The sequence below is a fragment of the Octopus bimaculoides genome, chromosome 15, assembly GCF_046866305.1.
Source record: "Octopus bimaculoides isolate indiv1 chromosome 15, ASM4686630v1, whole genome shotgun sequence".
Classification (NCBI taxonomy): domain Eukaryota; kingdom Metazoa; phylum Mollusca; class Cephalopoda; order Octopoda; family Octopodidae; genus Octopus; species Octopus bimaculoides.
Genome location: NC_142942.1, coordinates 34,510,380 through 34,526,120, shown reverse-complemented (window position 1 = coordinate 34,526,120; position 15,741 = coordinate 34,510,380). Strand labels below are relative to the sequence as shown.

The 15,741-nt window shown below is 35.4% G+C and overlaps 1 protein-coding gene across 9 annotated transcripts in view; it reads left to right on the top strand.

The window, feature by feature from the left end:
• The window catches only part of LOC106872964 (death-associated inhibitor of apoptosis 2), an 87,073-nt gene that overhangs the window by 53,603 nt on the left and 17,729 nt on the right, over positions 1-15,741 (top strand). For all 9 annotated transcript variants that reach the window (XM_089363690.1, XM_089363693.1, XM_089363694.1 and 6 more), the window contains 3 exons: positions 4,513-4,962; positions 10,217-10,359; positions 13,242-13,263. In XM_089363690.1, the coding sequence (XP_089219816.1) occupies positions 4,513-4,962; positions 10,217-10,359; positions 13,242-13,263 (615 nt within the window). The remainder of the gene's footprint in view (positions 1-4,512; positions 4,963-10,216; positions 10,360-13,241; positions 13,264-15,741) is intronic.

The window sequence follows — 15,741 nt, the reverse complement described above, 5'->3', positions numbered from 1 at the left end:
AAGAGCCAGTCCAGGGGCACTGGCAACAATCTCGCTCGAAAGATTTCATGTGTCGCACGCACATGAGCCAGTCCAGGGGCACTGGCAACGATCCCGCTCGAAAGATTTCATGTGTCGCCCGCACATGAGCCAGTCCAGGGGCATCAGCAACGATCCCGCGCGAAACATTTCATGTGTCACCCTACACACACACACACAAAGCACACATTCAGACACATACACTCACACTCACATACACACACACACATAAGCAAGGTCTTTATATCTAAACCAGCGTATCCTTTAACAATTAGAATTAAAAGGAAATAAAACCACAATGATTATAAAGTAATACATCATTACAGTTGATACGTTTCTCTGTCATCTTTGACTGGAATCAACGAAGGATAGAATGATGCGGTCGGTGCTGCTATTTCCATATTTATAATCCAGTTCCACAAAGGGTGGAGTGGCCATTTAGAAGACATTAAATTTAAAGGCTGCCAGTCTGTTAGAAGACGGTAATTACACTATACAAGAAATTATTGTTGTCAGTTGTTGGGGAATTAATCATACTCACACACACACACACACATACATATACATATGTCTAGCAATGATGGATATATGTTCACGTGTGTATATACATATATACGTGTATATGTACATATATATGTATATATGTATGTATGCATATAAACACATATATCTGTGTATGTATGTATATATACATATATATATATTTATGTATTTGTGTATGTATGTATATATATGTGTGTGTGCGTGTGTATGTACAGGGTGACTGAAAAGCAACTTCCCACTTCAAAACGCTTATAATTTATTTATTAACAATAATTTTTCTCTCAAATTTGTTGTGTATGTTCTTTAATGTATGGGATTTGATTCTATTTGTTTCAAATTTAGAAGCCCTAGAATCATCGTCTGATCTCTTTAAAAATATATCCTCAGGAGTGATGAAGCGGTATTCCCCATCAGTGGGTTTGTGAACTGTCACAACTGCTAGTGCTAGGCAGGAGAAGATCCTTGTATTACCTCTGAATAGATGTAGAATTGGTCCATGGTAACTGTATGGTATGGAATGACTTCAGACAGGATTGGGGGTCCTTTCATCCTTTGCAATACCATGAATGTTGAAAGGTGCCTCACCAAGCTGCAAGATGAAATCTGGCCAGTTATCAATACTTGGGATAATACAGAAAATTTGATTTTTATGCAAGATGGCGCTCCTCCACATTTTGCTATTGTTGTTTGTGAATGGCCAGCCAGAAGCCCTGATTTAACACCTTGCAACTTTTTTTCTTTGGGGTTGGTTAAAGGAGCAAGTCTACTCTACCAAACCAATGACTTTGGAAGAAGTTGAAGGGCAAATATGAGAAGTTATGTCTCCCATCTCACAAAAGTTCCTAATGAAATCAGTTGATGTGGTTCTTGGGTGGCTTGAGAAGCTGGTGGCAAATGCTGGTACCTATATCAAATTTTAAATAAAACTCCATGCTATACGCTTTCTTCACATATTCATTTTTTCTAAAAATCATAGTTAAGAAATAAATTATAAATTATAAGCATTCCAAAACAGGAAGCCACCTTTCAATCACCCTGTATATATATACGACCAGTTTAAATGCTAAAGGATTAAAGGGCTTATCCAAATACTGCCCATTGCATCTCTTTTTCTACTGTTTTACATTCTGTCAAGTTAATATGGAAGAAATGGTTTTTACTGAAATAATTGGGGTTTTTTTCTCTCCCGGCTGAATGTCCTTCCTACCGCAAACTACTTAACTTTCAAGGAGCATGAGACAGTGTACTGTCTCATATGGCCAGAACCTCAATATCTCAACTTCACAGCCATTTACAACTTTCGACTTAAATTGTGATGCTTAATATTTTTCCACACAGCAAATTTTAATTTTTATTAGTCAACTAATAAAAAATCTGATTACATTGATATTATTCTTAGTTGACTGATAAAAAATTAAAGTTTGATTATATGGAAAAAGCAGGAAGTGGTATTAGATCTGCTCAAGTTACAGAATAACACAGGCTAAAATCAATTAGTACACATAAGCATTAAATATGAGAACTGAGTAGCTTATAGAACGGAATACTTCGGGTTCAGACCTAATGAATGGTACCTTTGGCAAGTCTCTTCTGTTATGGACCCGGTGAATTTGGTAGACTAAAACTGTAAAGGCCAATCGTGTGTGTGTGTGTGCGCGCCCTGAGCCATGCTGACATTTGGCGGCTTCACTTCGGCAAAATGATATGATGTTTACATCCCTTGTAGACATTATGACTTGCTGTGCTTTCAAAGATCGGTAGAAAAAAAAAAATCCGTTTTATTTTCAAAAACAGGTCAGGGTTAGTGACAGCACGAGTATCAAGGCTGTAAAATCCTGCCTCAAATACGTCCCAGTCTACACTATGCCAGCTTGGAAAAACGGACGTTGAATAAACGAACGAATGAATTTTTTTTCTTTTTAATTGCTTTGATCGAAAGAAAGGAATAGTTGCAAAGTTAGACATTATAAACATATTGTTATTCCATTTGCAGACACCCAAACTGGAGAACAACACAGTTAAAAAAAGAGTCGAATGGAAAAAGCATGTGTATGGAGGAAATTCAAGTGAGCATAGATATAGAGAGATTATTGTAATAGAATATGTGTTAACCTGAACAGGAAAGGTAGTACAAATAACTTCCTAAGGCAGAGTAATTCGAGACATATAGGTGAGGCTCCTCAAGATGTGTAATTCGAGATATATGGGTGAGGGATAATCTAGTTCAGTATTTATCGATTACGAAATATAATAAACCAAGGGAAATAACTCTTAATAACTCGTGTGATTAAGAGGTGAAGGAAACTTTAATATATATATATATACATATATATATATATATAAACAATATATGAGTATATGCATATATATGTACATGTATGTATATACGTTCATCTACATGTACATATAGATACATAACTGGGTACATGACGTGGCAAAAGAACAAGGACAAAATGGTAAACAAGGTGCAACAAACAAGCAGGCCACATAGAAACTGTGTTGTTCTCTCTCTACCTCCCGTTGCTCACTTTTATTCTACTTCCTCCCCTCCTTTTCCCTCTGCTACTCTTTCTCTTCACACAGCCTTGGTCACGTGTGTCCGGCTGCTATTTCTTTTCGTTCTTGGAATCACCAAGCTCGCACGTACTTCTTTGCCCCTCCTGTACGTGCTTCACAGCGTTCAAGACATACACGCTTCACGTCTGGCTGTACAGCCTTTTTGTTTGTTTATTTCACCGTTTCGTTTTCCTGTCTTGTTTTCCGTCCGCCACTACCCTCCACGAAAACAATTTAATTTGTGTTCGTGGGAAGAACCATTTTAACGATGCGTACTGCCTTAATTCTTCGAAACGCCAGAGTTTTAATGGTGGTAGCTGATGAAGGGGGTGTTTCTATGTGGCCTGCTTGTTTGTTGCACCTTGTTTACCATTTTGTCCTTGTTCTTTTGCCACGTCATGTACCCAGTTATGTATCTATATGTACATGTAGATGAACGTATATACATACATGTACATATATATGCATATACTCATATATTGTTTGTATCACGACAGAACGCACGCGTTATCTTTATACAGTAAGTTTATATATATATATATATATATATATATATATATATATATATTGTGCATGTGATGGATATATTGAAATAATGGTGCATAAATAGAAATATTGAAATGTATGTGTAAATACTATAAAATTAATTTCTATCATCTAAGACTGTTTCTGTGTCTTGTTTGCTACTCTGTACGATTGTCTGAAGAATTAATTAAAACCAGTTCCAATTCTGTGAGATTAAATCCTTGATGAATTGTATCTTTTCATTTTTAAATCTCACTTGTAATGGCTTTATATACTGCACCAATGCCTATGAAATGGTAAGTATTAATTAAACTAAGATCTCAATACTTCAACCTTTTGGCTATTGAGATTATTTAATCCTTGAGCATTCAAACTGGCCATATCCAGCCGAAATATTCTACCTGTTTTATACTCAAAATGGAGAGATCTGGCCTCTCACACCAACCCTACATTATCATTCTAAAAATTAGTTACCTCATACAAATTCCCAAAGTTACAAATTAATACATGATTAATTCAAAGCAATGTGAATAAATAAGCATTGCTTTTGACAAAATAATGTGAATGCAAAAGAGTTAACCCTTTAGAATTTAGACTGGCCATATCTGACCCAAATATTCTACTTGTTTTATATGTTGACTGGCCAAATCTAGCCTCTCACACTTACCTAACAATGTCATTCTAAAAAATAAACAATCACATTATCGAAATCTTGAAGCTATGAGAAAATGCGTGATTAAATCAAGACAATGTAAATACATAAACATTCATTTGATCAAGTAATCTGAATGCTAAAGGGTTAAAATTGGTTTTCTTTACAACAACAGCCTTATTGATTTTAAAATTTTTATTATTTCTATTTTTTTTTAGTGTCATCTTTCATAGACACTGCCGATGTAGGAGAATCAAGTATGAATAAAAATGGCAATGATATTCCACACCCTCATTGGCTGGCAGAGAACCGACTTACAACATTTCAAAACTGGACGAATAAATACGTGTCAAAGGAACGAATTGCTGAAGCTGGATTTATTTATACAGGAGGAGATAGCAAAGTCAAATGTGTTTTTTGTTATTTAATAATTGATGAATGGAATGAAGGCGATGACCCTTTTGAGAAACACCAAGAACTGAATGCGTTTTGTCCCTTTTTGAAAATTCAAGCAAAAAAGACTGCATCAGAGAACAATATAATCGTACATAAACCATATTTTCCACAATACAGTTCAAAAGGCTCAAGAGAACAAACATTTGAAACATGGCCAAGAGGTCAATATCCACCGCCAAAACTATTAATTGATTCAGGATTCTTTTACACAGGTTAGGAAACATTTCATTATCTGTTGATTGGAAACCATCATTATCGTTTAATGTCTGTTTTCCATGCTGGCATTGTAATGTATCTACTTTGCATTTGCACATTGTATTGTATGAGGATGTATTTGTAGTTTGAGCTAATTATTAAAAACAATAAGACATCCATTAGTTTTTCTCTAAGTGTTGTTGCTGGTCAGAGCTACAGACACCCATTTTCCTGGGAAAAAGGATAAGTATTGTAAATACTAGTTGTTCCTGGTATCATTGTTGAAAATGGATGATGCCATATAGAGGCCTGACCCTCTGTTGGTTATGATGATGAGTGTTCCAGTTGATTCGATCATCTGAACAGCCTGCTCATGAGTAGTGGCTTTGGGCAAGTCTAGAGCGCTCGTTTGTGATACGGGCAATGGTTTCATCCACTCTATTGCAGATGTGGCACAGCACAGACACTTTCTCATTTCTAAGGTTGACCCTCCAGTTCATGGCCAAAGCTTGGTCTTGCACTGCCAGTATAGTGTTCTCGGTCTCTTTTTTTTAGTGTTCCTTTCATCAGCCAATCCCACCTATTTTTCCCAGCAACTTCTCTTGTGACTGCATGGAATTGATTGTATAGTCCCTTCTTGCGTAATTCTTTTTCATGTCCTTTTTGCACTTCTTCCTTTGTCTTCCCTTTTCCCTCTGCTCTCAATATTCCCTCATTCCTAACTGTCACTAGCAAGGTTTCCTTACTTTGGGCTAGGTATCTCATTAAGCTCTCGAGTTCGATATGCATGTAGTCTTTCACACTTATCAGTTCTCTTCCTCCATTTGCTTTCTTCATGTACAGGCGATCAGTGTCAATTATTATTATTATTTATTTGGCTTTTGCTTTGTATTTGTTGGCTCCAAGTCTCAAACAGAAACCTCACGAAACAACAAGTTAGAAGTTCAAATTGGTTTTATGACAAGGGTGCCATATTTTTGGTTTTGCACAAAGTATTGTTCTAGAGTATGTCTGTGAAAACAAGAAAATTTGAAGCTTGTTCTAAAAGCAATTTGATTTCCTGGTATCTGTGATAGGTAGCAATCAGCTCCTTTTACTATCATTCCTTGGGTACCTATGATAACAGGTATTGTTTTAGTTTTGAGGTTTCACATTTTGCCAAATTCTGTTTCAAGATCTTTATATTTGCTTAGTTTTTGGTAGGTCTTGGCAGATACATTTGTCGATTGGGACCGTCATATTGATGAGGAGACATGATTTTTGTCTGAAATCCTTCAATATATTGTCTGGCCTATTTGCATCTACCTTCCTGTTAGTTTGAACAGTAAAATTCCAAAGAAGTGAGATTTGATCATTTTCAAGAACTGGAGGTAGTTTGTGTTCCCACCAGTTTTTATCATGGGGCAGGTCCAAATCTTTGCAAATTACCCAGTGAGTAGACTGTGCTGCTCTATCATACATGTTGAGATACTCTGTAGGTACAAGAAGGCTGCATATGGAGATAACATGATCGGTGGTTACATACATGACATGTTGGGTTACTGCCATTCTTTAAGATGTTGGCCTGGTAGCTTCTTGTAGGTAGGCTTGATGTTGGGCTGCTATGATAAACCCTTCTGTCTCTGATTTTAAGCCAGAATACACTAACCATTGATGGGTAAGGGCTTTGTCAACATCAGCATTATTAGTTCCCTTCAAGTATTTGCCATTGAGAGGTTTTTCTTGCCATTTATCAGTAGGACTATCTAAAGCAGCAATTTTAGCAAGGCTTTTCATATGCTTAGCTTTTTTTGTGCTTTTCAGTATGTCTGTTTCTGGGATTTGTTGTATTTGGAATTCATTTAGATTTTTCTTCGCCTGTTTTGTTACTGAGTATGACGTTTTCTTGTTTTCATGCATTAAGACAAGTTTTAACATCCACTCATCAGAGTTTTTCAGGCAAGTGTTTAGGCCAACTGTGGCAATCTTCATTGTCAATTCCATTTGTAAAAGTCCATGGCCACCCTCTTTTCTTGGCAGGTATAGTCATTCAGTATCTGCCTTCGGGTGGTGTATCCTATTCATTGTCAACAATTTTAGTATTTTTCTATCAAGCTTACAGATTTCAGTAATTGACCAGTTAATAATATTGAAACTGTACGTCACAACCAGCATGGCTAAAGTATTGATCATGTCAATCCTGTTTCTTGAGTATTACCCTAACCCTGGAATAACTTTCTTTTCTGATCATTCCCCCATCATTGAATGTTTGATTCCATTATCTTCAAATACCCCTGGGTATTTGTAGCTCTCTGCTGGTTGTAACTCCTTGTTGTTCAGGGTTAATGTTAGATGTTTCTTCTTCTTCTTCTTGTAGTAGTAACAGTAGTAGTAGAAGGAGGAGGAGGCAGTGATCTGGCAGAACTGTTAGCACACTGGACGAAACGCTTACCTGTATTTTGCCCGTCACTACATTCTGAGTTCGAATACTACTGAGGTCAACTTTGCCTTACATCCTTTCAGGGTTGATAAATTGAGTACCGGTGAAACACTGGGGTTGATGTAATTGACTAAGCTCCTCTCCCTCAAATTTCATGCTTGTGCCTATAATAGCAAGGATGATGATGATGATGATGATGATGATGATGATGGTGATGATGATGATGGTGGTGGTGGTGGTGGTGGTGGTGGTGGTTATTATTATTATTATTATTATTATTATTCGCCAAGGGAGATAATAACTTGATTGGAGAAATATCTAGCTATCTGTATTATACTAAAACTCAAAGTTTGTCTGTATTTCTGCCATTTGATTAAGATGATAAAGATTACGAATAAAATAGTCATTTTCCCCTTTAAGAAAAAACAAAACAAATCAAACTGAAAATGCCGACACTTCAAAGAGTCGTCGTCCCTCCTTTTTCTTTCTCTCCTTGATCATTTATATAACTTTCAGAGTGCTGTGGACTTGGAAGATAGAAATTCTCCCTATATTTTTGTGAGATATTGTTGAATCATGGGTACTTGATTTTTTTTTTTGCTTTAAGGGGAAAATGATTTATTTAAAGTAAAATATTAATCTTTATATCTGGTACTTTTTGTTTATCTCACCCCCATTAAAAATTTGCCATTAAAAAATTGGGTTATCTCCCCACTAAAATATTGAGTTTATGTGGCGACAAGAGATTGAATTAAAAGGGTTTTAGATCCTTTTGATTCAATACTTCAACACATTGTTGGCTTTTAGCCTCCTCAATAGACATGGTATGATTTGTTTTGAAAATGTTATTAGATTTGAGATGTTTAATTTTTCAGTTTTCATATTTATTAATTTTTCAGTTTTGTATGATTTGTTATAAAACATTATCAAATTCAGTAAGATGTTTAATCTTTTCACTTTTCATGTTTATTAACTTTTTCATTTTTTTTTTTGTTTTATTGAGGGTTAAACAATTTTTTTAGTTGGGGGAGATAACCCAATTTTTTAGTTGGGGTGAGATAACCAAAAAGTACCGAAGGCAGAAAAACAGAGATTATCTCTTTATAGACGAAGATCATTTGCAATGGGGGTTAACTGAATCTCATAAGAAGGGAAAAACAAACAACAAATGGTTTGTACCTTGAAATCGTTGCTTTAGTGAGGTCAGTTAAGTACATCATCAAGTACACGTTGAAAGGAAATGACAAAGCTGCTCTTCAAATAAACAATGATAATGAAATTAGTCAATATCTAATGGGTAGCTATATTGGACCATCCAAAGCAGTTGCATCCATTTTAGGATTTTCAATTCATGAATCTTCATGGATTCATGCCCCAAAAGCAGCCTCCAAATCTTACTATCCAAAGGGTTTTTTAACCCAATGCTATCATTTATAGATTTAGCTACTTTGAGTTTCATCATTCTAAAAAAGAAGAATTATTTCACAGTCTCTTGAAGTTTATGAATTATTATGATATCAGTATCATTATCATTGTTTAATGTCCATTTTCCATGTTGGCGTGGGTTGGACGGCTTGACAAGAGCTGGCCGGCCGGAGAGCTGCCCAGGCTCCAATTGTCTTTTTGGCATGGTTTGTACAGCTGGATACCCTTCCTAATACCAACCACTTTACAGAGTGTGTTGGGTGCTTTTTACATGTTATTGGCATGGGTGCTTTTATGTGGCACCTGTACAAGTGCATGACACCATCATAAGTGCACTTAATGTGGCACTGGCATGAGTGCATTTTACATGGTACCAGCACTACAAGACAAAGACCTCTTGGCTGGGAGAGAGAGTTGGGGCATGGCCATAAAGAACATGGCTGTATGGATGGCTATGATTTTACTTAACTTGATGTGTTTTCTTAAGTACAGCAAATCACCAGAGATCTCAGTCCCTTGTCATCTCCTCAGTGAAGCCCAGCATCTAAAAATTCTTTCTCACTACTTCATCCCACATCTTCCTGGGTCTCCCCTTTTCACAGGTTCCCTTCATAATCAGAGATCAGCAATTTATATTGTTTTAATCTTTAATTTCATTTCTGAGATTAACACAAGCCACAAATTTATCTTGGAAGGGTATAGTTGATTGAATTAATTTTTTAATTTTCTGTTGCAAGATCAGTGACTGAATGTCACTTATTTATTTATATATTGTGAACTGGGACAAACGACTGCCATGTCTAGCAGACAGATGTACCAGTGCTGAGGAAGGGTAAAATCCTGAAACCAGCTGGATGGGTGTTGTTCACAACATAATGGACACAGATATTGTGTCATTAATCAACTGGAGGAGGTGTCCTCCTGGGGTTAAAAAGAGTAGTAACATTGTTCTGTACCAAACAACCACATTGAGGTGGTAACAACCATTACTTTTAAGTATAGTTACTACTTGCATCGCTTATAGAGATTTTAGAACTAGCTATTTTGCTTGTTGAAAAGTTATTAGCATTATGACTTTTTTTTTTTTTTTTTTTTTTTTTGAAGGAAGGTAAGGGAAAGATCTCTGGAATTTAATTTAAATTGATTAGGAATTAAATGGAAATGTGGAGAAGAGTGAGTCTGATCTTTGGTTAATACAGAAACAACTCTATACATTTTGGTTTTATTAGACTTCCTCAGTGAAGTATAGTTACACATGCACTTACTAGATAAGAAAACATGGTTTTCTTGTAAAGATTATTTATTCATTGGTAAGGCAATTTAAAATACTGATATTGAAAATTTACATGTAGGATAACATACTTAATATGGCCTTATAATTAGTATTGAATATTTTGTAATGTTTTTTATTATGATTACTTCTTCAGGGAAAGGTGATAAAGTGCAGTGTTTCCATTGTTCATTGATTGCTGGCAGATGGGACCCTAATGATGACGTGAATATCGAACATTGTCGACTGAGCAAAGATTGTGTTTTTATGAAGTTACTTATGGGACCTGACTATGTTCAAGTAAGTATTGTAAACGTTTTAAATATATGCACTTCAGGATTTTAGTTACAAAAGTACTTTTAGTACCAAGAAAGTTTTAATAGCATTTCAATTGTAAATACTGAAAGAAGCATTGCCCTGCAGGCAGTTTTTCTCTTGGTTTATGTAAAATATTTGTATTATTTCATCATTTTGTGTATGTATGTAGATATATATATGATTTCATTGTTCAGTGTGTCATTCCTTAATTTAAGATGGTAAAATGTGCTTTGAGACAAATTTGGTAGCTATTTCTAGCAAGTTGAAAAACTACACAGAGGCCTTCTTTGTTGGCTTGGAGTAACTTGAGTTTTGTTTTTTAACCTCAGATCAGTTGTGATCGACCAAACCTATGATAAAACACTTTCCAGTTTTGTCCAGTTTATTGTAATTTATAATAAATAGTTTATTTCTCATTTATCAGTAATTCAAGTTAAACTTCTTAAATTAGTAGCGATTTTATTAAGTTCTCAAAGGACAAAATCTACAACAAATAAACAGGTCAGATATGGCCAATTTAAATGCTAAAGAGCTAAAAGCAAGAATACTTGTAACATTTATGTATTACATATTAAATATAGTAAAAAAAAAATCAAATTTTAGTATTTTGAAACCTTTACCCAAGTCCAGATCCTTTAAAAGTTTAAAACATGGTTATTTTATTTGTCAACAATTTCTTGTTAATAATTTAATATTTCTTGATGCATAAGGTACCAAGCTGACAGTATTGTTAGTGTCCCAGGCAAAATGTGCAGCAGCATTTCATTTGTCTTTACATTCTGAGTTCAAATTTTGCTGAAGTCAATTTCACCTTTCATCCTTTCGAGGTTGATAAAATAAGTATCAGTTGAGCTCAGGGGTCAAAGTAATTGACTTACCCTCCTCCCCTGAAGTTGCTGGCTTTGTGCCGAAATGTGAAACTAATATTTCTTCATGCATCAGTTAAATAGTTTCACAGTTGTTTTAAACTTTCATTGTATACTTTACAGTAGATGACATTAAAGCAATTAGCCCCTGCATTAAGGATTCAGTTAGTGGATTCAGCAGGCATTTAAATAGAAATGAAGCGGTAACAAAAACAACTTCACTTTACATTTTTGCAAATCAGTGTGAAAATAATGAAGGCTCGTAAATTCAACTCTAGATTTATGTGTGATATGACCAGATCTCAAAATCTAAAATGGATGTAAAATTGAAAATCATTTTAAAATATTGGTTTCAAATTTTGGTACAAGGCCAGGAAGATTGCAAGAGGGAGTAAATCGATTACATCAACCCTAGTGCTCAACTGGTACTTATTTTATCAACCATGACAAGACGAAAGGTAAAGTTGAACTCAGAATATTAAGACAGATGAAACGCTGCTAAGCATTTTGTGAAGAGCATTTAAAAAATATTAGAAAAATGTCAAATATGAGTAGTTATCCTAGCTCTTAAAAGCTAAATAAATATATAATAAATACCTACTTTAGTCCATAAGCTGTATATTTTCTCAATTTTGTCATTTTGAAATATTTACAATGAAAATTTCATGATAGTAGGTATTTTAAAGCTTTTAATAGGTAAGTGATATAAATTGGGGTATGTTCTTTGATCAGCTGTGAGTGGGATTGGTCTAAAAAGAAATGAAACAAAAGTACTACTCCTCAGATTATTTTCTAACTAGTATTAAATGAAAATTCATAAAATCTGCTTTTAGGACCATGTGGTTTATATATGGAGCCATAATACTTTTAAAATCTAATATGGGTGTGAAACTGAAAAAAGATGTTAAAAATCTGCTGAGAAATGGTAAATTTTAACTGTGAACTTGATTTTACTAAGTTGGTTATAGTTTCTTATAATTATAATAAAAGAAAGTTTGTAATTTTAACTAGGTTGAAGTGAAAAAATGCATGTAAAATTTCAGTAATAACTAGGGTAAAATAAAGTAAAGGGGATTGTAAAAATACACCTCAAATTGTTTCTTGTTGGCATCAAATGAAAGCTTATAAGCTTCACTTTTAGGATCATGTATGATGTATATGTGGTGCAACAAGATTTTGAGATCTACTTTAAATGTAAAGTTTTAAAATATTAGCAAAATCTTTTTACACTATTTTTTATAATGTCTGAACATTTGGCATGTGAAATTGCTGAATATATATTTTTCTTTACAAGTTTTAGTTCCTCTAGGTTTTAAAACCTTAAAAAATTGAAATCAGCTGAAATTCTAGTCTTAAAATATTTAATTTATACATTTTTCAAAACATATTTTGCTAACATTTTAATGTAGATTGCCATTTTACTTGAATTTTGTTGTGTCTTAGGAGAGTCATTACACCAATATCAATAACACACACACTGGTTCAATTCTACTCCTTTATCAACTGGTTAAATATCTATCCAACTAATTAATCAATCATTAGTTTAAGTTGTTGGCATAATGACTTTCCCAAGACAACAAAATTTGTTTCAATACTTGAATTCACAAAAAGAATCTTGCAAACCAGATACAAAGGCAAAATATTAATTGAAGTTTAATTTTTCTCAAATCACATCCTGCTATCTTAAAGCAGAGCAAGGACACACTTCACAGCATGTTCTTTGATGCACTGTTAGAAAAAAAAAAGAAAGAAAAAAAAAAGAAACAGGATTATAATAGTTGTAATGCCTTTAATCCTAAGTCTACTGGATCATTCCTAATCTAGTGCTAAATAATATCAACACTACAATGCTATATTATGTTATATTACAACACTTACATTAATAATTGGCTTTCAAATTGATTTTGTATATTTGCACAAAACTTTTAACACATAGGAATGCATCTATAAATCTCTGTTTTAGATTCCTTTAAACAACTTTCATCAGTTTATTTTCAGAAATGTCAACCAGGCACAACAGGTAAGTCACTGCTGAATATATTTATCAATTAAGATTAAGAATCACCATCATCCAGTGTTTTAAATCCGGGTTTTGTCCCCATTAACGGGGGTAGCCAGATCTACTTCAATGCCATAGTAACTGCCCGGTTTTGGACGTCCTCTTTTTTCAAACCAATCCTCCCAGTCTCCTCCTCTACCTGTCCCCTTTACCTTTTCGTCAGTCTACCTCACTTTCATGCTCCATTTACCTCAAACGCAATCCTCCTCCTCAAAACATGCTCTTCATCCCTCCTCAACACATGCCCATACCACCTCACTCCATTCACCCTTGCCAACCATTCCACCGATTCCTCCAACCCCAGCATTCCCATCAAATCCTCAGTCCTCCTCTTATCAAACAAGAATCCAGTATATCATTGTACAATAGGCTAAGTCAGTACATTGACTAAAGTTGTAGAATGCAGACAGACCAGCTCACAATATTTATGTACATCTCTCTGTTCTGAGATCAAATCCTGCTAAGATCACTTTTGCTTTTCAGCTCTCCAAGGCTGATAAAATAAGCTCATCCAATGTACAGGATTCTTTTAATCGATTGTATCCCTCCCTTGAAATTAATGGCTTCTGTGCTCAATGTTAGAAATCATTATATATTTTGCTGTTGATTGAAGAATGTATAATGGATTGTCATCATCACCATTGTTTTCGTGGTTTTCACCATCATTACTATTATCATTGGTAAAACAAATAAGTGGTAAGTGTAGAATATTGCAGTTAATGAATAAACTAAGATGATGTGCAATGAGAACTGAGTGGATAAGTGCAATGGACAGATAATAGATGATTGTCGATAGCCAGTCTTGTGAGGTTAAAATTGAAATATAGTAGTTCCTAAAACTAGAGGCAGGCAGAGAAAGACAAAGGTTTACTGTCTTACAGGCTTGTCCTCTCAGATGATGGTGCCACTTAAAAAGCACCCAGCACACTCTTGTTTGTGGAGGCACGTGGCTTAGTGGTTAAGGGTATCAGCATCATGATCGTAAGATTGTGGTTTCGATTCCTGGACCGGGCGGCGCGTTGTGTTCTGGAGCAAAACACTTCATTTCACGTTGCTCCAGTCCACTCAGCTGGCAAAAATGAGTAACGCTGCGATGGACTGGCGTCACGTCCAACTGGGGAACACATACGTCATTGAAACCGGGAAACCGGGCCCATGAGCCTGGCTAGGCTTTAAAAGGGCACATTTATTTTTATTTATTATACTTTTGTTTAGTGGTTGGCATTAGGAAGGGCATCCAGCTATAGAAACCATATCACAAAAAACAGTTGGAATCTGGATAGCTCCTTGCTAGCCAGCTCCATGTCAAACTGTCCAACCCATGACAGCATGGAGAGCCTATGTTAAATGATGATGTTGATGATGATGATTCTATCTCTAACCCTCTGTCACTCTCCTCTCACATTGTTGCAAACTTACTCATCCAACTTGCCTTATCTTTGTCATTATTCTCTTTCATACTTACGTTCTTGTGCCCTGATACCTTGTCACCACCATTTTCATCTCTCTTTACGGTTACTCCCACTCACTTTCGTATAATGTGGGTAGCCGTGTATCTCCTCCACAGCAAGGCACCTATTCCTGGTCCTCTACCATGCTTTTGCTTCTCAGTACCTGGCATGAAGCCACCTACCCCTCTACTACACCCCCACTTAGTTGAGGGTTTTTTATTTCCTTGCAAATTTCTTGACCATATCTGCAGTTGATCTCCAGGGTCAGGTCTCCATTGTTGGTGACTGGAGTCCAGATAGATGGAGCTGACAAACTCCACAATGTTGGAGCTGATATATCAGCTTGGTCTTCGCCCAACTCACCTGAAGGCCAAGCTTTGCTGATTCTTCTCTCTAGATGGTCACTGCATCCCTGAGTTGGTCAATTGAATTGCTGATGCCACAAAAAAAAAAAAAAAAGAAAAAGTGTTCATTTCCAATATGCTGCAAAAATATGTCTCACTATGAGGAAATTCTACCTTACCTAGAAACAGATGAATGTTAGCAACAGGAAGAACACCTGTTTGCAGAAAATCTGCTTCAGTAGATTCTGTCTGACCCATGCAAGCATGTAAAATTAGATATTATAATGATGATGATAACTATGCTCTACACCTCACTTCACTTGTATTTCTGTCTACATCCACTGACCTCTATTCCAGATACTAACCATTTTCTTCGCAATTATTCACTCCTCTGTATTGCTACTCTCACCACCACCCATTACTCATCTTTTTTTTCTTTTTTTTTTTTTTTTACTTGTTTCAATTATTAGACTGTGGCTATGCTGGGGCATTGCCTTGAATTTTAGTTGTAAAAATCAACCCTAGTTTTTAAGCCTGGTACTTATTCTATCAGTCTCTTTTGCCTAACTGCTAAGTTATGGGGATATAACCACACTAACACCAGTTGTCAAGTAGTGGTGGGGGACAAACATAGATGCAGAAAC